The sequence below is a fragment of the Oncorhynchus masou genome, unplaced genomic scaffold (assembly GCF_036934945.1).
Source record: "Oncorhynchus masou masou isolate Uvic2021 unplaced genomic scaffold, UVic_Omas_1.1 unplaced_scaffold_4094, whole genome shotgun sequence".
Lineage (NCBI taxonomy): Eukaryota > Metazoa > Chordata > Actinopteri > Salmoniformes > Salmonidae > Oncorhynchus > Oncorhynchus masou.
In genome coordinates, this window is record NW_027010493.1 from 1,625 (window position 1) to 29,309 (window position 27,685).

General features: G+C 47.2%; 1 protein-coding gene across 1 annotated transcript; it reads right to left on the reverse strand.

Moving 5' to 3' along the window:
* Positions 1-202: 202 nt before the first annotated feature.
* On the reverse strand, positions 203-27,685 carry LOC135534886 (rho guanine nucleotide exchange factor TIAM1-like; the record flags this gene model as incomplete). Its single annotated transcript, XM_064961695.1, has 10 exons — positions 27,576-27,685; positions 25,090-25,275; positions 18,589-19,098; positions 18,157-18,234; positions 11,989-12,168; positions 7,668-7,772; positions 6,989-7,070; positions 4,855-4,941; positions 2,617-2,829; positions 203-345 (listed from the first exon to the last, which is right to left on the reverse strand). Coding segments are annotated over exons 1-10 (1,668 nt in total), but the record flags the coding sequence as incomplete, so codon positions are not given.

The window sequence follows — 27,685 nt, forward strand, 5'->3', positions numbered from 1 at the left end:
GTGAAGCACAGAGACGAACCACTGGTGATCCACACTGTCAACATAATCACATCAATGTTTGTTGTCATTTGTATCATTATTATGCACGTTGTATTTGCTGCATTTTGGTGACGCAGGGCTCCTTCGGGAAAGAGACGTTGGGTCTCAATGGGACGTCCCTGCTTGAATAGAGGTGAAATAGGAAGGAGAAGAGAACCATTACCTTTTTGCATTGGTCTGCCTCGCTGAAGATCTCAGAGTCGTCGTCCAGGCTGGCTCCAGAACCGCTGAAGATCTCAGAGTCGTCGTCCAGGCTGGCTCCAGAACTATCCAGCATCAGACCAACCCTGTCATCCAGAATCTCCTCTGGAACATGAAGAATATAAACAAACAATACAAACGTCAACAATTACAAACAAACAATACAAACATCAACAATTACAAACAAACAATACAAACATCAGCAATATAAACAAACAATACAAACATCAACAATACAAACAAACATCAACAATACAAACATGAACACCACAACAACAATACAAACAAACAATACAAACAAACAATACAAACATGAACACCACATCAACAACAATACAAACAAACAATACAAACTTCGACAACAATACAAACATCAACAACAATACAAACAACAATACAAACATCAACAATACAAACATCAACAACAATACAAACAAAACAAACAGATACAAACATCAACAATACAAACATCAACAACATAGACAGACCATGGTGAGCAGCGGTCCTGCTAGCATATCAATATTACCAGGTTCCCAAATGTTCCCTAACACGTCAGTATAGAGGACTACTGTAACTCACAGAGAACATGTCAGTATAGAGGACTACTGTAACTCACAGAGAACAGGTCAGTATAGAGGACTACTGTAACTCACAGAGAACACGTCAGTATAGAGGACTACTGTAACTCACAGAGAACAGGTCAGTATAGAGGACTACTGTAACTCACAGAGAACATGTCAGTATAGAGGACTACTGTAACTCACAGAGAACACGTCAGTATAGAGGACTACTGTAACTCACAGAGAACACGTCAGTATAGAGGACTACTTGTAACTCACAGAGAACATGTCAGTATAGAGGACTACTGTAACTCACAGAGAACATGTCAGTATAGAGGTCTACTGTAACTCAGAGAACATATCAGTATAGAGGACTACTGTAACTCACAGAGAACATGTCAGTATAGAGGACTACTGTAACTCACAGAGAACATGTCAGTATAGAGGTCTACTGTAACTCACAGAGAACATGTCAGTATAGAGGACTACTGTAACTCACAGAGAGCACGTCAGTATAGAGGACTACTGTAACTCACAGAGAACACGTCAGTATAGAGGACTACTGTAACTCACAGAGAACATGTCAGTATAGAGGACTACTGTAACTCACAGAGAACAGGTCAGTATAGAGGACTACTGTAACTCACAGAGAACACGTCAGTATAGAGGACTACTGTAACTCACAGAGAACACGTCAGTATAGAGGACTACTGTAACTCACAGAGAACACGTCAGTATAGAGGACTACTGTAACTCACAGAGAACACGTCAGTATAGAGGACTACTTGTAACTCACAGAGAACATGTCAGTATAGAGGACTACTGTAACTCACAGAGAACATGTCAGTATAGAGGTCTACTGTAACTCAGAGAACATATCAGTATAGAGGACTACTGTAACTCACAGAGAACATGTCAGTATAGAGGACTACTGTAACTCACAGAGAACATGTCAGTATAGAGGTCTACTGTAACTCACAGAGAACATGTCAGTATAGAGGACTACTGTAACTCACAGAGAGCACGTCAGTATAGAGGACTACTGTAACTCACAGAGAACACGTCAGTATAGAGGACTACTGTAACTCACAGAGAACATGTCAGTATAGAGGACTACTGTAACTCACAGAGAACAGGTCAGTATAGAGGACTACTGTAACTCACAGAGAACACGTCAGTATAGAGGACTACTGTAACTCACAGAGAACACGTCAGTATAGAGGACTACTGTAACTCACAGAGAACACGTCAGTATAGAGGACTACTGTAACTCACAGAGAACAAGTCAGTATAGAGGACTACTGTAACTCACAGAGAACACGTCAGTATAGAGGACTACTGTAACTCACAGAGAACAAGTCAGTATAGAGGACTACTGTAACTCACAGAGAACACGTCAGTATAGAGGACTACTGTAACTCACAGAGAACACGTCAGTATAGAGGACTACTGTAACTCACAGAGAACACGTCAGTATAGAGGACTACTGTAACTCACCCTGGTTCACAGAGAAGATGTCTGTGTGGAGGACTACTGTAACTCACCCTGGTTCACAGAGAAGATGTCTGTGTGGAGGACTACTGTAACTCACCCTGGTTCACAGAGAACACGTCAGTATAGAGGACTACTGTAACTCACCCTGGTTCATAGAGAAGATGTCTGTGTGGAGGACTACTGTAACTCACCCTGGTTCACAGAGAACACGTCAGTATAGAGGACTACTGTAACTCACAGAGAACACGTCAGTATAGAGGACAACTGTAACTCACCCTGGTTCACAGAGAATATGTCTGTGTGGAGGACTACTGTAACTCACCCTGGTTCACAGAGAAGATGTCTGTGTGGAGGACTTCCTGTGCGTCAGAGCGTCGGGGGGGCAGGTAGCAGAGCTGTCGTCGGTCCGTGGAGGGCAGAGTGTTGACGGTCAGGGACAGAGAGGCCTGGGAAAACGCCCCCTTCATGTCCCCGAACTTCAATCTGCACGAGTCTTTCCCATTCAGCTGCAAGATCTCATCGCCCGCATTCAGACCTGAAGAGCCAAAGACAGTATATTAGTGCGTGTGTGCTCACGCGTGCTCATCTGAGAAGTATTGTACAAGCTGAACAAATATAAATATAATAATCACAGCACAGCAGAAAACGGCATAATGGCTGGATGTTGGACTATTTTTTCTGAATCAATAAAATTTATTTTATGAAGGCTTTTTTTTTTTTTACATCAGCATTTTTCACTAAGTGCTATACAGAAACCCAGACTAAAACATCTCTCTCTCTTCAAGAATTACGTTTCTTCAAGAGGACCGTCACAGGAAAGGAAGACCCAGAGGTACCTCTGCTGCAGAGGATAAGTTCATTAGAGCCTCAGAAATCGCAGCATAAATAAATGCTTCACAGAGTTCAAGTAAAAGACACATCTCAACATCAACTGTTCAGAGGAGACTGTGTGAATCAGGCCTTCATGGTCGAATTGCTGCAATGAAATCACTGCTAAAGGACACCAATAAGAAGAGGAGACTTGCTTGGGCCAAGAAACACGAGCAATGGACATTAGACTGGTGGAAATCTGTCCTTTGGTCTGATGAGTCCAAATTTGAGATTTTTGGTTCCAACCGCTGTGTCTTTGTGAGATGCAGAGTAGTTGAACAGATGACCTCAGAATGTGTGGTTCCCACCTTGAAGCATGGAGGAGGAGGTGTGATGGTGTAGGGGTGCTTTGCTGGTGATACTGTCAGTGATTTATTTAGAATTCAAGGCACACTTAACCAGTATGGCTACCACAGCATTCTGCAGCAATACGCCATCTCCTTTAGTTTGCTCTTATTGGGATTATCATTTGTTTTTCAACAGGACAATGACCCAACACACCTCCAGGCTGTGTAAGGTGTATTTGACCAAGAAGGAGAGTGATTGAGTGCTGCATCAGATGACCTGGCATCCACAATCACCCGACCTCAACCGAATTGAGAAGGTTTGGAATGAGTTAAACCGCAGAGTGAAGGAAAAGCAGCCAAAAAAGTGCTCAGCATATGTGGGAACCCCTTCAAGACTTTTGGAAAAGCATTCCAGGTGAAGCTGGTTGAGAGAATGCCAAGAATGTGCAAAGCTGTCATCAAGGCAAAGGGGTGGCTACTTTGAAGAGTCTCAAATATAAAATAGAAAGACATTCTACACAGGGACACTCGAAGTCAATATTAAATTGATTCATTCTTTATTATTACATATTCTGGGCGTTCTGCCAAATAGTTCTAAGGAGGTCGTTATGTCGTCGTCGTCCCCACCCACACACCCCCGCACTCTCATATCTTTACCAAGCGCGGGCAGATTTGATTTGATGAACCGATGAGTATTTTACCACACGAAGGCAAGATGAACATTTTCAAGGCTGTTTTTCTTCACATGATAATTTTTTTATTTTATTTTTTTTAATGTCCATCACAACACTGCTCAGCGCGTTGTCATATTCAACCATGCCAGTCGTGAGGATCGTTATGCTAATCAGAAGACTTGAGGCTGTTGGATAACTGTTTTCTTTAGTCCATTGTTGCACAATTATCAAATGAGCCATTAATATCCATTCATTGCTAAAAAATAAATAAATAAAAAATCCTTCACCACCCCCATATTGACCTCAACATTATCACTGGAGAGAGCATTCCCCCCCACACACAGACAGTTTGGAATGTCTCATCAACTGCAGTAACTATACGATTGTACAGCCACCACCAACTTTTCAGTGGAGATTGCATAGAGATGGCTGATGAATATAATCATGTATCCTCCCTCTCCTCTCTGTCTGGCATGAAACTAACCATATCGTCCCTCTCCTCTCTGTCTGGCATGAAACTAATCATATTGTCCCTCTCCTCTCTGTCTGGCATGAAACTAATCATATCGTCCCTCTCCTCTCTGTCTGGCATGAAACTAATCATATCGTCCCTCTCCTCCCTGTCTGGCATGAAACTAATCATATCTTCACTCTCCCTGCCCTGTCTGTTCTGTTATATACTCAGATACAGATAAATGGAGATGGAAACTCATTTGAGTTGTAATGAACCTCTGGCGAAGGCCAATCCTCCCGCCTTTACATCGGTTATGTAGAGCTGCTGCACAAAATCCTCCTCTACCACTGAGATGGAAAACCCTGGAGGAGAGGAGAGAGAGAGACAGAGAGAGACAGAGACAGAGACAGAGAGAGAGAGAGAGAGAGAGAGAGAGAGAGAGAGAGAGAGAGAGAGAGTGAAAGAGAGAGGAGAGAGTGAGTGAGTGAGTGAGTGAGTGAGTGAGTGAGTGAGTGAGTGAGTGAGTGAGTGAGTGAGTGAGTGAGTGAGTGAGTGAGTGAGTGAGTGAGGAGAGAGAAACACTTCATTAATTGAAAGCACATCACTAAATCACCTGGGATTTATTTTCTCTGCCCTGACAGGGATTGGTCTAAGAAAGACAGGAAATCTGAGATATGACTGGAAGTCAATAACAGGATACATCACAACCGCGAGTGGAAAAATTCACTCTGTATACTACAACATGATCGGAATTAAAAAGGGGAGAATTGTAGTGCTTTAGACCAGGGCCCATAGTAATGCACTATATAGAGAATAGGGTGCCATAGTGGTACACTATATAGGGAACAGGGTGCCATAGTAGTGCACTATATAGGGAATAGGGTGCTTCAGAATTGCATTCTAAGCATGTCAAATGATCTGTGAATGTGGACATAAATGACATTGTCTGCATCCCAAATGCCACCCCATTGTCATTATAGTGAAGTGTACTCCTTTTAGCCAGGTGCCAAAGGTCTCTGGTCTAAAGTAGTGCACTATATAGGGAATAGGGTTCTATAGGGCTCTGGTCTGAAGTAGTGCACTATATAGGGAATAGGGTTCTATAGGGCCCTGGTCTAAAGTAGTGCACTATATATAGGGAATAGTGTTCTATAGGGCCCTGGTCTAAAGTAGTGCACTATATATAGGGAATAGTGTTCTATAGGGCTCTGGTCGGAAGTAGTGGACTATATAGGGAATAGAGTGCCTAACCAATCATACAGGACTCATCCTTACCGTAGCCAATCATACAGGACTTATCCTTACCGTAACCAATCATACAGGACTTATCCTTACCATAGCCAATCATACAGGACTTATCCTTACCGTAGCCAATCATACAGGACTTATCCTTACCGCAACCAATCATCCTTACCGTAGCCAATCATACAGGACTCATCCTTACCGTAGCAAATCATACAGGACTCATACTTACCGTAGCCAATCATACAGGATTCATCCTTACCGAAAGCAATCATCCTTACCGTAGCCAATCATACAGGACTTATCCTTACCGTAGCCAATCATACAGGACTTATCCTTACCGTAACCAATCATTCTTACCGTAGCCAATCATACAGGACTTATCCTTACCGTAGCAAATCATACAGGACTCATCCTTACCGTAGCCAATCATACAGGACTTATCCTTACCATAGCCAATCATACAGGACTTATCCTTACCGCAACCAATCATTCTTACCGTAGCCAATCATACAGGACTTATCCTTACCATAGCCAATCATACATTACTTATCCTTACCGTAGCCAATCATACAGGACTCATCCTTACCGTAGCCAATCATACAGGACTCATCCTTACCGTAGCAAATCATACAGGACTCATCCTTACCGTAGCCAATCATACAGGACTCATCCTTACCGTAGCCAATCATACAGGACTTATCCTTACCGCAACCAATCATCCTTACCGTAGCCAATCATACAGGACTCATCCTTACCATAGCCAATCATACAGGACTCATCCTTACCGTAGCCAATCATACAGGACTTATCCTTACCGTAACCAATCATACAGGACTTATCCTTACCGTAGCCAATCATACAGGATTCATCCTTACCGAAACCAGTCATCCTTACCGTAGCCAATCATACAGGACTCATCCTTACCGTAGCAAATCATACAGGACTCATCCTTACTGTAGCCAATCATACAGGACTTATCCTTACCATAACCAATCATACAGGACTCATCCTTACCGTAGCCAATCATACAGGACTCATCCTTACCGTAGCCAATCATACAGGACTCATCCTTACCGTAGCCAATCATACAGGACTCATCCTTACCGTAGCCAATCATACAGGACTCATCCTTACCGTAGCCAATCATACAGGACTCATCCTTACCGTAGCCAATCATACAGGACTCATCCCTGTCGAACTGGACGACTTTGGTTATTTTGGAGCCCAGCTCTATCTCTTTATAAAGCTGTGGAGAGAAGAAGAGAGTGGGAGAAGGAGATAGATGGAGAGAAGGAGAGAGATGGAGAGAGAGAGAGATGGAGATAGATGGAGAGAGAGAGAGAGAGAGAGAGAGAGAGAGAGAAGGACAGGGAGAGATGAAGAGAGATGGAGAGAAGAAGAGAGAGAGAGAAGGAGATAGATGGAGAGAAGGAGAGAGAGAGAAGGACAGGGAGAGATGAAGAGAGATGGAGAGAAGAAGAGAGAGAGAGAAGGAGATAGATGGAGAGAAGGAGAGAGAGAGAAGGACAGGGAGAGATGAAGAGAGAGAGATGGAGAGAAGAAGAGAATGAGAGAGAGAGAGAAAGAGAGAGGACAGGCAGAGATGAAGAGAGAGAGATGGAGAGAAGAAGAGAACGAGAGAGAGAAAGAGAGAGAGAAGGACAGGCAGAGAAGGAGAGATGAAAAGAGAGAAGGAACAGGAATGTCTTGTTACAAAAAGAAGCACGAACGGAATACGACGAGGAGGGAGTCTAATTTATTTATTACGCTGGTGTGTGTCATCTCAGTGGGATGCTAAGACTGTGACAGGAGATCATCTGTGATGAGGAAATGAGAAACGTACCAAGTCACACAACTGCTCGTCAGGTTTAGGGATGTAGAATTGGACTTGGTTATCCATGAGGAACTTGAGACGCAGATAATGTTTGGTGGAATCCAGCTGGTGGGCCTGTGGAGTTTAAGTAGAGAACACACACACACACACACACACACACACACACACACAGTTTAGTAAAGATTCAGAGTGTGGAGTTTAGAAGTGAGAAAGAGGATCGGTACAGGGTAGGGCTGCATCTCAATTCTCCACCCTTATCCCCAAGGTGTGCACTTGTATACTTCATGGATTGGTGTAATCATTGGCTAGAGGGAGCTTCAAACGTCATTAGATCCATGACTGGAAGTTAACTGTGTTAAAAGCTGGAAAATGGGCACAATAAGAATCAGAGTATTTCACAATTCAGTGCGTCTGTCATCAAACAAGCTGATCAACACTTACTGTAAACTGTGTTGAAGCTGTACACATTTTAAACCATCTTAATAAGAACAACCTATTAGTGAAAATGTGACCATTTAATTTCAGAACACATACAGTGTAAGTACTATAATATACCAAGATGCTAAACATTTGAAACCAACTTCATATGACGGACGTAATCTCGGTACATTTAATGATTTGAACGCGAGTGACTTTTCATTTTTGCATGAGGAAGTCTGTGTGAGCCAGTGGGAGAGGGAAGGGAAACGGGGGGAGAGGGAGGGAGAGGGAGGGGAAACAGGGGGAGAGGAGGGGAAACAGGAGGATAGGAGGGGGAAACAGGGGGAGAGGGAGGGGAAACGGGGAGAGAGGGAGGGGAAACAGGGAGGGGAAACGGGGAGAGAGGGAGGGGAAACGGGGAGAGAGGGAGGGGAAACAGGGGGAGAGGGAGGGAAACAGGGGGAGAGGGAGGGGAAACAGGGGGAGAGGGAAGGGAAACAGGGGGAGAGGGAAGGGAAACAGGGAGGGGAAACGGGGAGAGAGGGAGGGGAAACGGGGAGAGAGGGAGGGGAAACAGGGGGGAGAGGGAGGGAGAGGGAGGGGAAATGGGGGAGAGGGAGGGGAAAAAGAAGGGGAAATGGGGGGAGAGGGAGGGGAAAAAGAAGGGGAAATGGGGGAGAGGGGGGGGAACAGGGTAGAGAGAGAGGGGAAACAGGGGAGAGAGGGAGGGGAAACAGGGGGATAGGAGGGGGAAACGGGGGGAGAGGGAGGGGGAAAAAGGGGGAGAGGGAATGGAAACGGGAGGATAGGAGGGGGAAACGGGGAGAGGGAATGGAAATGGGAGGATAGGAGGGGGAAACGGGGGAGAGGGAGGGAGGGGAAACAGGGAGAGAGGGAGGGGAAACAGGGGAGAGAGGGAATGGAAACGGGAGGATAGGAGGGGGAAATGGGGGGAGAGGGAGGGAGAAGGAGGGGAAACGGGGAGAGAGGGAGGGGAAAAAGGAGGGGGAAACGGGGGGAGAGGGGGGGAAACAGGGTAGAGAGGGAGGGGAAACAGGGGGAGAGGTAGCAGCCATAATGCCTGTGTGAGGTAGCAGCCATAATGCCTGTGTGAGGTAGCAGCAATAATGCCTGTGTGAGGTAGCAGCCATAATGCCTGTGTGAGGTAGAAGCCATAATGCCTGTGTGAGTGAGGTAGAAGCCACAATGCCTGTGTGAGGTAGAACCCATAATGCCTGTGTGAGTGTGAGGTAGCAGCCATAATGCCTGTGTGAGTGTGAGGTAGCAGCCATAATGCCTGTGTGAGGTAGCAGCCATAATGCCTGTGTGAGGTAGCAGCCATAATGCCTGTGTGAGGTAGCAGCAATAATGCCTGTGTGAGGTAGCAGCCACAATGCCTGTGTGAGGTAGCAGCCATAATGCCTGTGTGAGGTAGCAGCCATAATGCCTGTGTGAGGTAGCAGCCATAATGCCTGTGTGAGGTAGCAGCCACAATGCCTGTGTGAGGTAGCAGCCACAATGCCTGTGTGAGGTAGCAGCCACAATGCCTGTGTGAGGTAGCAGCCACAATGCCTGTGTGAGGTAGCAGCCACAATGCCTGTGTGAGGTAGCAGCCACAATGCCTGTGTGAGGTAGCAGCCACAATGCCTGTGTGAGGTAGCAGCCACAATGCCTGTGTGAGGTAGCAGCCACAATGCCTGTGTGAGGTAGCAGCCACAATGCCTGTGTGAGGTAGAAGCCATAATGCCTGTGTGAGTGTGAGGTAGCAGCCACAATGCCTGTGTGAGGTAGCAGCCATAATGCCTGTGTGAGGTAGCAGCCATAATGCCTGTGTGAGTGTGAGGTAGCAGCCATAATTCCTGTGTGAGGTAGCAGCCACAATGCCCGTGTGAGGTAGCAGCAATAATGCCAGTGTGAGGTAGCAGCCATAATGCCTGTGTGAGGTAGAAGCCATAATGCCTGTGTGAGTGTGAGGTAGCAGCCACAATGCCTGTGTGAGGTAGCAGCCATAATGCCTGTGTGAGGTAGCAGCCATAATGCCTGTGTGAGGTAGCAGCCATAATGCCTGTGTGAGGTAGCAGACATAATGCCTGTGTGAGTGTGAGGTAGCAGCCATAATGCCTGTGTGAGGTAGCAGCCATAATGCCTGTGTGAGGTAGCAGCCATAATGCCTGTGAGTGTGAGGTAGCAGCCATAATGCCTGTGTGAGGTAGCAGCCATAATGCCCGTGTGAGGTAGCAGCCATAATGCCCGTGTGAGGTAGCAGCCATAATGCCCGTGTGAGGTAGCAGCCATAATGCCTGTGTGAGGTAGAAGCCACAATGCCTGTGTGAGTGTGAGGTAGCAGCCATAATGCCTGTGTGAGGTAGCAGCCATAATGCCTGCGTGAGGTAGCAGCCATAATGCCTGTGTGAGGTAGCAGCCATAATGCCTGTGTGAGTGTGAGGTAGCAGCCATAATGCCCGTGTGAGGTAGCAGCCATAATGCCTGTGAGTGTATGTCCACTCCTCCCCGTCTGTGGGGCTTTGATTGGGGAGAAATAACTGGGAAGTCATGGACTGACATCAGTCCTGTTATGATCCGTAGAGAGTTCACGTGTTAGATCATTGTTATCCGTTTGCCATCCGTTTTCACCGACAAAATCGACTTGATTTGATTACATTTTTTTGTTTGTTGGTGAAATCAAAATGGCCAGTTTAACCCTTGTGATGGTACGTGTGAAAGGGGTTAAAGAGAAGAACCTGAAAGTGTTAAACAACACTGTTACGAGAACACTAAACGAGTCCAGGACAGGAAGAGATGGACAGACCACTTGGTGTGATGAGGCATAACATCATTGTTCTCTACTCTGGAAAGCTGCAGGTGGTCTCCGGTGTAGGTTAGTTAAGGATGGTAAGTTGGTGGTTGAAGATATCCCTCTAGTGGTGTGGGGGCTGTGCTTTGGCAAAGTGGGTGGGGTTATATCCTTCCTGTTTGGCCCTGTCCGGGGGTGTCCTCGGATGGGGCCACAGTGTCTCCTGACCCCTCCTGTCTCAGCCTCCAGTATTTATGCTGCAGTAGTTTGTGTCGGGGGGCTAGGGTCAGTTTGTTATATCTGGAGTACTTCACCTGTCCTATTCGGTGTCCTGTGTGCGTTCTCTAATTCTCTCTCTTTCTCTCTCTTGGAGGACCTGAGCCCTAGACTCCTTGCTGTTCCCAGTCCACCTGGCCGTGCTGCTGCTCCAGTTTCAACTGTTCTGCCTTATTATTATTGGACCATGCTGGTCATTTATGAACATTTGAACATCTTGGCCATGTTCTGTTATAATCTCCACCCGGCACAGCCAGAAGAGGACTGGCCACCCCACATAGCCAGTTTCCCATCTTGGTTTCTTCCTAGGTTTTGGCCTTTCTAGGGAGTTTTTCCTAGCCACCGTGCTTCTACACCTGCATTGCTTGCTGATTGGGGTTTTAGGCTGGGTTTCTGTACAGCACTTTAAGATATCAGCTGATGTACGAAGGGCTATATAAATAAATTTGATTTGATTTGATTTTGATTTGAGTTAAGTTGCTAGTTACCTTGCAGACGGTCCCCAGTGTAGTTTAGTTAAGTTGCTAGTTACCTTGCAGACGGTCCCCGGTGTAGGTTAGTTAAGTTGCTAGTTACCTTGCAGACGGTCCCCGGTGTAGGTTAGTTAAGTTGCTAGTTACCTTGCAGATGGTCTCTGGTGTAGGTTAGTTAAGTTGCTAGTTACCTTGCAGACGGTCCCCAGTGTAGGTTAGTTAAGTTGCTAGTTACCTTGCAGACGGTCCCCGGTGTAGGTTAGTTAAGTTGCTAGTTACCTTGCAGACGGTCCCCGGTGTAGGTTAGTTAAGTTGCTAGTTACCTTGCAGATGGTCTCTGGTGTAGGTTAGTTAAGTTGCTAGTTACCTTGCAGATGGTCTCTAGCGCGTACAGAGCAGACTCTCCAGGCTGGATGATGGCGAGGACAGGCTGGTCGTTTGGAAGACACACCCAGGACGGAGTCAGGTGCTCAGGCACCCAGATATCACTGTCTGTCATGTGACTGTCTGAGTTGACCTGAGGAAGACTCTTCCCCTCATGACTCTTCTGGAAAGATAGAAAGACATTGTTTAGAACTAGCTTGTTTGTTTTATTTTAATTGTATTTAACAAGGCAAGTCAGTTAAGAACAAATTCTTATTTTCAATGACGGCCTAGGAACAGTGGGTTAACTGCTTGTTCAGGGGCAGAACGACAGATTTGTACCTTGTCAGCTCGGGGGGTTTGAACTTGCAACCTTCCGGTTACTAGTCCAACGCTCTAACCACTAGGCTACCCTGCAGCATTGTTTTATTATTTGACCTGTAGTCCTCACAGAGCTGTTGCTGTGGTTACAAGCCATCAGACTACCTGTCAGTGATGGGTAAAGTACCCAACTGTCACAGTTGAGGAAAAGTAAAAGATACCTTAATATAAAATGCCTCAAGTAAAAGTAAAAGGTCACCCAGTAATATACAACTTGAGTAAAAGTCTAAAAGTATTTGGTTTAAAATATACTTAAGTATCAACAGTAAAAATCATTTCAAATTCCTTATTTTAAGCAAATCTTTCTAGTTAAAATTGTTTTTATTTACGGATAGCGAGGATCCCACTCCAACACTCAGATATCATTTACAAACAAAGCATGTTGGTTTAGTGAGTCCTCCAGATCAGAGGCAGTAGGGATGCCCAGGGATGTTCTCTGTTTAGTGAGTCCTCCAGATCAGAGGCAGTAGGGATGTTCTCTGTTTAGTGAGTCCTCCAGATCAGAGGCAGTAGGGATGGACCAGGGATGTTCTCTGTTTAGTGAGTCCTCCAGATCAGAGGCAGTAGAGATGACCAGGGATGTTCTCTGTTTAGTGAGTCCTCCAGATCAGAGGCAGTAGGGATGTTCTCTGTTTAGTGAGTCCTCCAGATCAGAGGCAGTAGGGATGTTCTCTGTTTAGTGAGTCCTCCAGATCAGAGGCAGTAGGGAGGACCAGGGATGTTCTCTGTTTAGTCAGTCCACCAGATCAGAGGGAGTAGGGATGACCAGGGATGTTCTCTGTTTAGTGAGTCCTCCAGATCAGAGGAAGTAGGGATGACCAGGGATGTTCTCTGTTTAGTGAGTCCTCCAGATCAGAGGCAGTATTGATGACCAGGGATGTTCTCTGTTTAGTGAGTCCACCAGATCAGAGGAAGTAGGGATGACCAGGGATGTTCTCTGTTTAGTCAGTCCTCCAGATCAGAGGCAGTAGGGATGTTCTCTGTTTAGTGAGTCCTCCAGATCAGAGGCAGTAGGGATGTTCTCTGTTTAGTGAGTCCTCCAGATCAGAGGCAGTAGATGACCAGGGATGTTCTCTGTTAAGTGAGTCCTCCAGATCAAGAGGCAGTAGGGATGACCAGAGATGTTCTCTGTTTAGTGAGTCCTCCAGATCAGAGGCAGCAGGGATGACCAGGGATGTTCTCTGTTTAGTGAGTCCTCCAGATCAGAGTCAGTAGGGAGGACCAGGGATGTTCTCTGTTTAGTGAGTCCTCCAGATCAGAGGCAGTAGGGAGGACCAGGGATGTTCTCTGTTTAGTGAGTCCTCCAGATCAGAGGCAGTAGGGATGACCAGTGATGTTCTCTGTTTAGTCAGTCCTCCAGATCAGAGGCAGTAGGGAGGACCAGGGATGTTCTCTGTTTAGTGAGTCCTCCAGATCAGAGGCAGTAGGGATGACCAGTGATGTTCTCTGTTTAGTGAGTCCACCAGATCAGAGGAAGTAGGGAGGACCAGGGATGTTCTCTGTTTAGTGAGTCCTCCAGATCAGAGGCAGTAGAGATGACCAGGGATGTTCTCTGTTTAGTGAGTCCTCCAGATCAGAGGCAGTAGTGTGACCAGGGATGTTCTCTGTTTAGTGAGTCCTCCAGATCAGAGGCAGTGGGGATGACCAGGGATGTTCTCTGTTTAGTCAGTCCTCCAGATCAGAGGCAGTGGGGATGACCAGGGATGTTCTCTGTTTAGTGAGTCCTCCAGATCAGAGGCAGTAGGGATGACCAGGGATGTTCTCTGTTTAGTGAGTCCTCCAGATCAGAGGCAGTAGGGATGACCAGGGATGTTCTCTGTTTAGTGAGTCCTCCAGATCAGAGACAGTAGGGATGACCAGGGATGTTCTCTGTTTAGTGAGTCCTCCAGATCAGAGGCAGTTGGGATGACCAGGGATGTTCTCTGTTTAGTGAGTCCTCCAGATCAGAGGCAGTTGGGATGACCAGGGATGTTCTCTGTTTAGTCAGTCCACCAGATCAGAGGCAGTAGGGATGACCAGGGATGTTCTCTGTTTAGTGAGTCCTCCAGATCAGAGGCAGTTGGGATGACCAGGGATGTTCTCTGTTAAGTGAGTCCTCCAGATCAGAGGCAGTAGGGATGACCAGGGATGTTCTCTGTTTAGTTGGTCCTCCAGATCAGAGGCAGTAGGGATGACCAGGGATGTTCTCTGTTTAGTGAGTCCTCCAGATCAGAGGCAGTATTGATGACCAGGGATGTTCTCTGTTTAGTGAGTCCACCAGATCAGAGGAAGTAGGGATGACCAGGGATGTTCTCTGTTTAGTGAGTCCTCCAGATCAGAGGCAGTTGGGATGACCAGGGATGTTCTCTGTTAAGTGAGTCCTCCAGATCAGAGGCAGTATTGATGACCAGGGATGTTCTCTGTTTAGTGAGTCCTCCAGATCAGAGGCAGTTGGGATGACCAGGGATGTTCTCTGTTTAGTGAGTCCTCCAGATCAGAGGCAGTAGGGATGTTCTCTGTTTAGTGAGTCCTCCAGATCAGAGGCAGTAGGGAGGACCAGGGATGTTCTCTGTTTAGTGAGTCCTCCAGATCAGAGGCAGTTGGGATGACCAGGGATGTTCTCTGTTTAGTGAGTCCTCCAGATCAGAGGCAGTAGGGATGTTCCCTGGTTAGTGAGTCCTCCAGATCAGAGGCAGTTGGGATGACCAGGGATGTTCTCTGTTTAGTCAGTCCTCCAGATCAGAGGCAGTGGGGATGACCAGGGATGTTCTCTGTTTAGTCAGTCCTCCAGATCAGAGGAAGTAGGGATGACCTGGGATGTTCTCTGTTTAGTCAGTCCACCAGATCAGAAGCAGTAGGGATGACCAGGGATGTTCTCTGTTTAGTGAGTCCTCCAGATCAGAGGCAGTTGGGATGACCAGGGATGTTCTCTGTTAAGTGAGTCCTCCAGATCAGAGGCAGTTGGGATGACCAGGGATGTTCTCTGTTAAGTGAGTCCTCCAGATCAGAGGCAGTAGGGAGGACCAGGGATGTTCTCTGTTTAGTGAGTCCTCCAGATCAGAGGCAGTAGGGATGACCAGTGATGTTCTCTGTTTAGTGAGTCCACCAGATCAGAGGAAGTAGGGATGACCAGGGATGTTCTCTGTTTAGTCAGTCCTCCAGATCAGAGGCAGTGGGGATGACCAGGGATGTTCTCTGTTTAGTGAGTCCTCCAGATCAGAGGCAGTGGGGATGACCAGGGATGTTCTCTGTTTAGTGAGTCCTCCAGATCAGAGGCAATAGGGATGACCAGGGATGTTCTCTGTTTAGTCAGTCCTCCAGATCAGAGGCAGTGGGGATGACCAGGGATGTTCTCTGTTTAGTGAGTCCTCCAGATCAGAGGAAGTAGGGATGACCAGGGATGTTCTCTGTTTAGTCAGTCCTCCAGATCAGAGGCAGTGGGGATGACCAGGGATGTTCTCTGTTTAGTGAGTCCTCCAGATCAGAGGAAGTAGGGATGACCAGGGATGTTCTCTGTTTAGTCAGTCCTCCAGATCAGAGGCAGTGGGGATGACCAGGGATGTTCTCTTGATAAGTGCGTGAATTTCATTATTTTCCTGTCCTGCTTAGCATTCAAGATGTAATGAGTACTTTTAGGTGTCAAGGAAAATGCAAGGAGTAAAAAGTACATGATTTGCTTTAGGAATGTTGTGAAGTGAAAGCAAAAGTAGTCAAAAATATAAAAAGTAAATAGTACAGACACCCCAAAAAACAAATTAAGTAGTACTTTACACCACTGCTCAATGTACATTTGACCCGAGGCAGTCTCTTCTTCACTCTTCTAGGAAACAGACACTCTGTAAATAGTGTGTTCCTACCAGCCTAAAGATTTTGTAAATGATGTTCTTTGACTGATGACTCAGTATCAGTTATCCACCAAGCTAGGAAGATGCATGGTACCCGACTGCCTACTTACCTGGCAGTGTGTGTGTGTGTGTGTGTGTGTGATGCCTACTTACCCCTCTCTCCCTGGCAGTGTGTGTGTGTGTGTGTGTGTGTGTGTGGTGTGTGTGTGTGTGTGATGCCTACTTACCCCTCTCCCTGGCAGTGTGTGTGTGTGTGTGTGTGTGTGTGTGTGTGTGTGTGTGTGTGTGTGTGTGTGATGCCTACTTACACCTCTCCCTGGCAGTGTGTGTGTGTGTGTGTGTGTGTGTGTGTGTGTGTGTGTGTGTGTGTGTGTGTGTGTGTGTGTGTGTGTGTGTGTGTGTGTGTGTGTGTGTGTGTGTGTGATGCCTACTTACACCTCTCTCCCTGGCAGTGTGTGTGTGTGTGTGATGCCTACTTACCCCTCTCTCCCTGGCAGTGTGTGTGTGTGTGTGTGTGTGTGTGTGTGTGTGTGTGTGTGTGTGTGTGTGTGTGTGTGTGTGTGTGTGATGCCTACTTACCCCTCTCTCCCTGGCAGTGTGTGTGTGTGTGTGTGTGTGTGATGCCTACTTACCCCTCTCTCCCTGGCAGTGTGTGTGTGTGTGTGTGTGTGTGTGATGCCTACTTACCCCTCTCTCCCTGGCAGTGTGTGTGTGTGTGTGTGTGTGTGTGTGTGTGTGTGTGTGTGTGTGTGTGTGTGTGTGTGTGTGTGTGTGTGTGTGTGTGTGTGTGTGTGTGTGTGTGTGTGATGCCTACTTACCCTCTCTCCCTGGCAGTGTGTGTGTGTGTGTGTGATGCCTACTTACCCCTCTCTCCCTGGCAGTCTGTGTGTGTGTGTGTGTGTGTGTGTGTGTGTGTGTGTGTGTGTGTGTGTGTGTGTGTGTGATGCCTACTTACCCCCTCTTCTGGCAGTGTGTGTGTGTGTGTGTGTGTGTGTGTGTGTGTGTGTGTGTGTGTGTGTGTGTGTGTGTGTGTGTGTGTGTGTGTGTGTGTGTGATGCCTACTTACCCTCTCTCCCTGGCAGTGTGTGTGTGTGTGTGTGTGTGTGTGTGTGTGTGATGCCTACTTACCCCTCTCCCTGGCAGTGTGTGTGTGTGTGTGTGTGTGTGTGTGATGCCTACTTACCCTCTCTCCTGGCAGTGTGTGTGTGTGTGTGTGTGTGTGTGTGTGTGTGTGTGTGTGTGTGTGTGTGTGTGTGTGTGTGTGTGTGTGTGTGTGTGTGATGCCTACGTACCCTCTCTCCCTGGCAGTGTGTGTGTGTGTGTGTGTGTGTGTGTGTGTGTGTGTGTGTGTGTGTGTGTGTGTGTGTGTGATGCCTACGTACCCCTCTCTCCCTGGCAGTGTGTGTGTGTGTGTGTGTGTGTGAGACTAGTGGTTATATAGATCATCTCCTCCTGGTCTATATAACCACTAGTCCTCCTGGTCTATATAACCACTAGTCTGTCCTCCTGGTCTATATAACCACTAGTCTCTCCTCCTGGTCTATATAACCACTAGTCCTCCTGGTCTATATAACCACTAGTCTGGCACACACACACACTGCCAGGAGAGAGGGAGGGGCATCACACACACACACACACACACACACACACACACACACACACACACACACACACACACAGGACAGTGTGTGTGTGTGTGTGTGTGTGTGATGCCTACGCACCCTCTCTCCCTGGCAGTGTGTGTGTGTGTGTGTGTGTGTGTGTGATGCCTACGTACCCCTCTCTCCCTGGCAGTGTGTGTGTGTGTGTGTGTGATGCCTACGTACCCCTCTCTCCCTGGCAGTGTGTGTGTGATGCCTACTTACCCCCTCTCTCCCTGGCAGTGTGTGTGTGTGTGTGTGTGTGTGTGTGTGTGTGTGTGTGTGTGTGTGTGTGTGTGTGTGTGTGTGTGTGTGATGCCTACGTACCCCTCTCTCCCTGGCAGTGTCCACATCATAGATCCCGTCCAGGGGCTTTTTCACAGGCTCCTCCCCATCAGCAAAGACCTGAGGGAGAAACGGCCAGGCCAATATAGAACCCCTCCAAAAAATGGCTGAGCAAAGAAGTTCTAAGTGGCAGTTCTAAGTGGCAGTTCTAAGAGGCAGTTCTAAGAGGCAGTTCTAAGTGGCAGTTCTAAGTGGCAGTTCTAAGAGGCAGTTCTAAGTGGCAGTTCTAAGTGGCAGTTCTAAGTGGCAGTTCTAAGTGGCAGTTCTAAGTGGCAGTTTCAGTGTATTGTTCCAGATGTCTATGCAGGTTAATTTCTATAGAGCTGCTGGTTATATAGACAAGGAGCACGGACTAGTGGTTACATAGACCAGGAGGATGGTGGGCTGTGGTCTGCTGGAGTTATAGACACATACCTGGTTGATGGTGGGCTGTGGTCTGCTGGAGTTAAAGACACATACCTGGTTGATGGTGGGCTGTGGTCTGCTGGAGTTAAAGACACATACCTGGTTGATGGTGGGCTGTGGTCTGCTGTAGTTAAAGACACATACCTGGTTGATGGTGGGCTGTGGTCTGCTGGAGTTAAAGACACACACCTGGTTGATGGTGGGCTGTGGTCTGCTGGAGTTAAAGACACATACCTGGTTGATGGTGGGCTGTGGTCTGCTGGAGTTAAAGACACATACCTGGTTGATGGTGGGCTGTGGTCTGCTGGAGTTAAAGACACATACCTGGTTGATGGTGGGCTGTGGTCTGCTGGAGTTAAAGACACATACCTGGTTGATGGTGGGGTGGGCTGTGGTCTTCTTCTTGGAAGTAGTATCCAGGCCCCACAGAGAGGAGAACCTGCTCTTACGTTTGGATGAGGAGGTACGTGACATGGCCTGGGTACGTCTCTTCCCTCCGCTCTCTGTACGGGCTGCCACCTACATCACACACACACACACACACAGAGAAAGAAACAGCGAGAGAGAGACACACACACAGAGAAAGAAACAGCGAAAGAGAGAGTGACACAGAGAGAAAGAGACACACAGAGAGACACACACACACAGAGACACAGACACAGAGAGAGACACACAGACAAACACACAGAGTGAGACAGAGAGAGACAGACACACACAGAGACAGACAAAAGGAGAGAAAGACAGAGAGAGAGAGAGAAAAAGACATTCACAGAGACAGCATTATTGAAAGGAGCATATCTAACACACAGAACATCTCACCCACAAAACCTGACACTGCTGGTTAGGTCTGACCATGGAATGGTTATATAGACCAGGAGGACAGACTAGTGGTTATATAGACCAGGAGGACAGACTAGTGGTTATATAGACCAGGAGGAGAGACTAGTGGTTATATAGACCAGGAGGACTAGTGGTTATATAGACCAGGAGGAGAGACTAGTGGTTATATAGACCAGGAGGACTAGTGGTTATATAGACCAGGAGGACAGACTAGTGGTTATATAGACCAGGAGGAGAGACTAGTGGTTATATAGACCAGGAGGACTAGTGGTTATATAGACCAGGAGGAGAGACTAGTGGTTATACAGACCAGGAGGACAGACTAGTGGTTATATAGACCAGGAGGAGGGACTAGTGGTTATATAGACCAGGAGGACGGACTAGTGGTTATATAGACCAGGAGGACAGACTAGTGGTTATACAGACCAGGAGGACAGACTAGTGGTTATATAGACCATGAGGACAGACTAGTGGTTATATAGACCATGAGGACAGACTAGTGGTTATATAGACCAGGAGGAGAGACTAGTGGTTATATAGACCAGGAGGAGAGACTAGTGGTTATATAGACCAGGAGGACAGACTAGTGGTTATATAGACCAGGAGGACTAGTGGTTATATAGACCAGGAGGACAGACTAGTGGTTATATAGACCAGGAGGACAGACTAGTGGTTATACAGACCAGGAGGAGAGACTAGTGGTTATACAGACTAGTGGTTACATAGACCAGGAGGAGAGACTAGTGGTTATATAGACCAGGAGGACAGACTAGTGGTTATACAGACCAGGAGGACAGACTAGTGGTTATATAGACCAGGAGGACTAGTGGTTATATAGACCAGGAGGACTAGTGGTTATATAGACCAGGAGGACTAGTGGTTATATAGACCAGGAGGACTAGTGGTTATATAGACCAGGAGGACAGACTAGTGGTTATATAGACCAGGAGGACAGACTAGTGGTTATATAGACCAGGAGGACTAGTGGTTATATAGACCAGGAGGACTAGTGGTTATATAGACCAGGAGGACTAGTGGTTATATAGACCAGGAGGACAGACTAGTGGTTATACAGACCAGGAGGACAGACTAGTGGTTATACAGACCAGGAGGACAGACTAGTGGTTATATAGACCAGGAGGACAGACTAGTGGTTATATAGACCAGGAGGACAGACTAGTGGTTATACAGACCAGGAGGACAGACTAGTGGTTATATAGACCAGGAGGAGAGACTAGTGGTTATATAGACCAGGAGGACAGACTAGTGGTTATATAGACCAGGAGGACAGACTAGTGGTTATACAGACCAGGAGGACAGACTAGTGGTTATATAGACCAGGAGGACTAGTGGTTATATAGACCTGGAGGACTAGTGGTTATACAGACCAGGAGGACGGACTAGTGGTTATATAGACCAGGAGGAGGGACTAGTGGTTATATAGACCAGGAGGACTAGTGGTTATATAGACCAGGAGGACTAGTGGTTATATAGACCAGGAGGAGAGACCAGTGGTTATATAGACCAGGAGAAGAGACTAGTGGTTATATAGACCAGGAGGAGAGACTAGTGGTTATATAGACCAGGAGGAGAGACTAGTGGTTATATAGACCAGGAGAAGAGACTAGTGGTTATATAGACCAGGAGGACAGACTAGTGGTTATATAGACCAGGAGGAGAGACTAGTGGTTATATAGACCAGGAGGAGAGACTAGTGGTTATATAGACCAGGAGGACAGACTAGTGGTTATATAGACCAGGAGAAGAGACTAGTGGTTATATAGACCAGGAGAAGAGACTAGTGGTTATATAGACCAGGAGAACAGACTAGTGGTTATATAGACCAGGAGGACAGACTAGTGGTTATATAGACCAGGAGGACAGACTAGTGGTTATATAGACCAGGAGGACAGACTAGTGGTTATATAGACCAGGAGGACAGACTAGTGGTTATACAGACCAGGAGGACAGACTAGTGGTTATATAGACCAGGAGGACTAGTGGTTATATAGACCAGGAGGAGAGACTAGTGGTTATATAGACCAGGAGAAGAGACTAGTGGTTATATAGACCAGGAGGACAGACTAGTGGTTATATAGACCAGGAGGACTAGTGGTTATATAGACCAGGAGGAGAGACTAGTGGTTATATAGACCAGGAGGAGAGACTAGTGGTTATATAGACCAGGAGGAGAGACTAGTGGTTATATAGACCAGGAGAAAAGACTAGTGGTTATATAGACCAGGAGGAGAGACTAGTGGTTATATAGACCAGGAGAAGAGACTAGTGGTTATATAGACCAGGAGGACAGACTAGTGGTTATATAGACCAGGAGAAGAGACTAGTGGTTATATAGACCAGGAGGACAGACTAGTGGTTATATAGACCAGGAGGACAGACTAGTGGTTATATAGACCAGGAGGAGAGACTAGTGGTTATATAGACCAGGAGAAGAGACTAGTGGTTATATAGACCAGGAGGACAGACTAGTGGTTACACAGACCAGGAGGACAGACTAGTGGTTATATAGACCAGGAGGACAGACTAGTGGTTATACAGACCAGGAGGACAGACTAGTGGTTATACAGACCAGGAGGACAGACTAGTGGTTATATAGACCAGGAGGACTAGTGGTTATATAGACCAGGAGGAGAGACTAGTGGTTATATAGACCAGGAGAAGAGACTAGTGGTTATATAGACCAGGAGGACAGACTAGTGGTTATATAGACCAGGAGGACAGACTAGTGGTTATACAGACCAGGAGGACAGACTAGTGGTTATACAGACCAGGAGGACAGACTAGTGGTTATATAGACCAGGAGGACTAGTGGTTATATAGACCAGGAGGAGAGACTAGTGGTTATATAGACCAGGAGAAGAGACTAGTGGTTATATAGACCAGGAGGACAGACTAGTGGTTATATAGACCAGGAGGACTAGTGGTTATATAGACCAGGAGGAGAGACTAGTGGTTATATAGACCAGGAGAAAAGACTAGTGGTTATATAGACCAGGAGGAGAGACTAGTGGTTATATAGACCAGGAGGACAGACTAGTGGTTATATAGACCAGGAGGACAGACTAGTGGTTATATAGACCAGGAGAAGAGACTAGTGGTTATATAGACCAGGAGGACAGACTAGTGGTTATATAGACCAGGAGGACAGACTAGTGGTTATATAGACCAGGAGGAGAGACTAGTGGTTATATAGACCAGGAGAAGAGACTAGTGGTTATATAGACCAGGAGGACAGACTAGTGGTTATATAGACCAGGAGGACAGACTAGTGGTTATATAGACCAGGAGGAGAGACTAGTGGTTATATAGACCAGGAGAAGAGACTAGTGGTTATATAGACCAGGAGGACAGGCTAGTGGTTATATAGACCAGGAGGACAGACTAGTGGTTATATAGACCAGGAGGACAGACTAGTGGTTATATAGACCAGGAGGACAGACTAGTGGTTATATAGACCAGGAGGACTAGTGGTTACACAGACCAGGAGGACAGACTAGTGGTTATATAGACCAGGAGGACAGACTAGTGGTTATATAGACCAGGAGGACAGACTAGTGGTTATATAGACCAGGAGGACAGACTAGTGGTTATATAGACCAGGAGGACAGACTAGTGGTTATATAGACCAGGAGGACAGACTAGTGGTTATACAGACCAGGAGGACAGACTAGTGGTTATATAGACCAGGAGGACAGACTAGTGGTTATACAGACCAGGAGGAGAGACTAGTGGTTATACAGACCAGGAGGACAGACTAGTGGTTATATAGACCAGGAGGACAGACTAGTGGTTATATAGACCAGAGGACAGACTAGTGGTTATATAGACCAGGAGGACAGACTAGTGGTTATATAGACCAGGAGGACAGACTAGTGGTTATATAGACCAGGAGGACAGACCAGTGGTTATATAGACCAGGAGGACAGACTAGTGGTTATATAGACCAGGAGGACAGACTAGTGGTTATATAGACCAGGAGGACTAGTGGTTACACAGACCAGGAGGACAGACTAGTGGTTATATAGACCAGGAGGACAGACTAGTGGTTATATAGACCAGGAGGAGAGACTAGTGGTTATATAGACCAGGAGAAGAGACTAGTGGTTATATAGACCAGGAGGACAGACTAGTGGTTATATAGACCAGGAGGACAGACTAGTGGTTATATAGACCAGGAGGAGGGACTGGTGGTTATATAGACAGTGTACAAAACATTAAGAACACCTGCTCTTCCCATGACATAGACTGACCAGGTGAAAGCTATGATCCCTTATTGACGTCACTTGTTAAAACCACTTCAAATCAGTGGAGATGAAGAGGAGGAGACAGGTTAAATCAGTGGAGATGAAGAGGAGGAGATGGGTTGTTTATAAAACCCGAGACATGGATGGTATGTGTCCTATTCAGAGGGTGAATGGGCAATAGACACAACTGTGTTTGGGTCAACATTGGCCAGCGCCCCCGTGAAACGCTTTCGACATCTTGTTGAGTCCATGCCCCGACCAATTGAGGCTGTTCTTAGGACAAAGGAAAAAATATCTTACAACTACCATACTGGGTTACTTTACTAGGCAAGTTCATACCTCCACCCGGCCAAACCCGGACGACGCTGGGCCAAATGTGAGAGACAGAGAGAGATTCCCTACATAGTGCACTACTATGGCACCCTATTCCCTACATAGTGCACTACTATGGCACCCTATTCCCTACATAGTGCACTACTATGGCACCCTATTCCCTACATAGTGCACTACTATGGCACCCTATTCCCTATATAGTGCACTACTATGGCACCCTATTCCCTACATAGTGCACTACTATGGCACCTATTCCTACATAGTGCACTACTATGGCACCCTATTCCCTACATAGTGCACTACTATGGCACCCTATTCCCTACATAGTGCACTACTATGGCACCCTATTCCCTATAGTGCACTACTATGGCACCCTATTCCCTTCATAGCGCACTAGTATGGCACCTATTCCCTACATAGTGCACTACTATGGGTACTGGTCTAAAGTGGTGCACTACCAAGGCAATAGAGTGCCATTTGGAACACCGGCCATGTAGGCGACGAGCAACAGGGATTCGACTGATCAGCCGACTCACCTCCACACACTGCTCTGCTGAACGCTCCCCTCCCAACCAATTAAATGCTACACTCTTGCGTTACCTACGATTCCAGTGTTCTGCAGACAAACATAACGACCTCCGCTCTGTGGAGGAGGCTGGCATTGTGGCAGAGCGATCAATAACCGTGCAAAAATTGCCTCCATCATACAGGACGGCAGCGTAGCCTAGTGGTTAGAGCATTGGACTAGTAGCCGAAAGGTTGCAAGTTCAATTCCCCCAACCTGACAAGCTACAAAAAATGAACAAGGCAGTTAACCCACTGTTCCCAGGCCGTCATTGAAAACAAGAATTTGTTCTTAACTGACTTGCCTAGTTAAATAAAGGTATGTTTTGTAGTGGGCATTGTTGTTGAGTTATGTATTGAAGACTTTTCCCCAGTCAGTGGTAGTAGGCAACACGATCATAATTCAGAGAAAAATAAATAACTACTTTTGTCTAGTTTGTTTGACAGGAAATGGATAGGTGGTGTTTTGGTGTGAGTGTGTGTGTATGCGCGCGCGCTCGCAACTCACCAGAGCATGAAAGGACGACACAGAGAAGATTCCGAGGCGTCCCATGGCCAGTTTAGTGGGTCTGGAGGCTACGGCTAGCAGGCGTTTGGGGTTGGGCAGCTCCCCTCCCTGCAGACTGGCCAGGTAACATCGGAACCGGAACAAACCCATATGAAACTGTTCCAAGTTCTGCTCCCACAGAAAGATCTAGAACAAAACACAACAACCCATTTAAAACAAAAAGGGGCAATCTGGGTTTGGTACATCCATGTTTCTCACGGATGGACAGTCTTTGCATCCATAGCTGTGTCTATGCATTTTGAGAGTGGTTACACTGCCACGTGTGTCTCCCCACCCAAACGTCAACAAAACCAAAGAGCTGACGGTGGACCACAGGAGACAGCAGAGAGACGACGCCTCCAGCCACATCGATGGGGCCGGGAGTGAAGAGGGTCAAAAGTTCAAAGTTCAAAGTTCAACAGCGGGTACCTGAGGACCTGAAACGGTCCCTTCACATAGACGGTGGTGAAGAAGGTGCAACAGCACCTCAGAAATAGTAGCAGGGTGAATGCTGAACTGTTGTTCAGACAGGAGGGAGGAGGGGGGTAAAGACTGACACAGAGGGTTGAGTCCCAAATGGCGCCCTATTCCCTACGGGCACTACATAGGGAATAACATGGCGTTTGAGAAGCAGACTGGGAGAGACAGATATTTCTGAGGAGCAAGGCCTCAGCACAATGTGTAACCAGACGCTGCCAAAGTTGCCCATGCCAACCAGGCAGACAGTCAGTCGAGCAGGCATCCGAACAGGCACCCAACCAGCCAGTCACCAGCCAGGCAACCAGTCAGCCAAACAGTCCCCCAGCAAACCAGCTTGCCAAGCAGGCAGCCAACAGCCAGGCACCAAACCAGCCAACAGCCAGGCGCCCATCCTGCCAACCAACCAGACAGTCAGCAACCAGTGAGCCAGCCATCCAGGCAGCCAACCAGGAAGCCAAACAGAGACTACCTCACAGACACACATCAAAGGATCTGCCTTTCATTAACAGACCCATTAAGGACGATATGAACTTTGGGATTCATTAAGAGAATACTAGGTCAGGGTCTAATAGGGGCCAAGTGCTCCATGGTAGGTCAGGGTCTAACAGGGCCAAGTGCTCCATGGTAGGTCAGGGTCTAACAGGGGCCAAGTGCTCCATGGTAGGTCAGGATCTAACAGGGCCAAGTGCTCCATGGTAGGTCAGGGTCTAACAGGGGCCAAGTGCTCCATGGTAGGTCAGGGTCTAACAGGGGCCAAGTGCTCCATGGTAGGTCAGGGTCTAACAGGGCCAAGTGCTCCATGGTAGGTCAGGATCTAACAGGGGCCAAGTGCTCCATGGTAGGTCAGGGTCTAACAGGGGCCAAGTGCTCCATGGTAGGTCAGGGTCTAACAGGGCCAAGTGCTCCATGGTAAGTCAGGATCTAACAAGGCCAAGTGCTCCATGGTAGGTCAGGATCTAACAAGGCCAAGTGCTCCATGGTAGGTTAGGGTCTAACAGGGCCAAGTGCTCCATGGTAGGTCAGGATCTAACAAGGCCAAGTGCTCCATGGTAGGTCAGGGTCTAACAGGGGCCAAGTGCTCCATGGTAGGTCAGGGTCTAACAAGGCCAAGTGCATTAGTTTCGACAAACAGGGTCTGGACCCCTAATTACATGATCAATACTGTTCTGTCTCTTCTTGGCGTCAGTGACGAGCTTTATCATCTACTCTCCTATCTTCTTGTCCCTCCTACACACCTGGTCCAGTAGTCTTCCTCTTCTTGGTATTGGTAACTGAGCTCACACACACACACACACACACACACACACACACACACCTGGTCTAGTAGTCTTCCTCTTCTTGGTATTGGTAACTGAGCTCACACACACCTGGTCCAGTAGTCTTCCTCGTCTTGGTATTGGTAACTTAGCTCACACACACCTGGTCTAGGAGTCTTCCTCTTCTTGGTATCGGTAACTGAGCTCACACTCTCACACACCTGGTCCAGTAGTCTTCCTCGCCTTGGTATCGGTAACTGAGCTCACACACACCTGGTCTAGTAGTCTTCCTCTTCTTGGTATCGGTAACTGAGCTCACACACCTGGTCCAGTAGTCTTCCTCGCCTTGGTTTCGGTAACTGAGCTCACACACCTGGTCCAGTAGTCTTCCTCGTCTTGGTATCGGTAACTGAGCTCACACTCTCTCTCACCTGGTCCAGTATGGTCTTCCTCGTCTTGGTATCGGTAACTGAGCTCACACACCTGGTCCAGTAGTCTTCCTCTCCTTGGCATCGGTAACTGAGCTCACACACCTGGTCTAGTAGTCTTCCTCGTCTTGGTATTGGTAACTGAGCTCACACACACCTGGTTCAGTATGGTCTTCCTCTTCTTGATATCGGTAACTGGGCTCACACACACACAGACACACACACACACCTGATCCAGTAGTATTCCTTGTCTTGGTATCGGTAACTGAGCTCACTCTCTCACCTGGTCCAGTATGGTCTTCCTCTTCTTGGTATCGGTCACGGCACTGAGCTGCATGTCTCCCATCTTCTTCATCTTCTCGTCCATGTCGATCTTCTGCTCCAGCTTCTTAA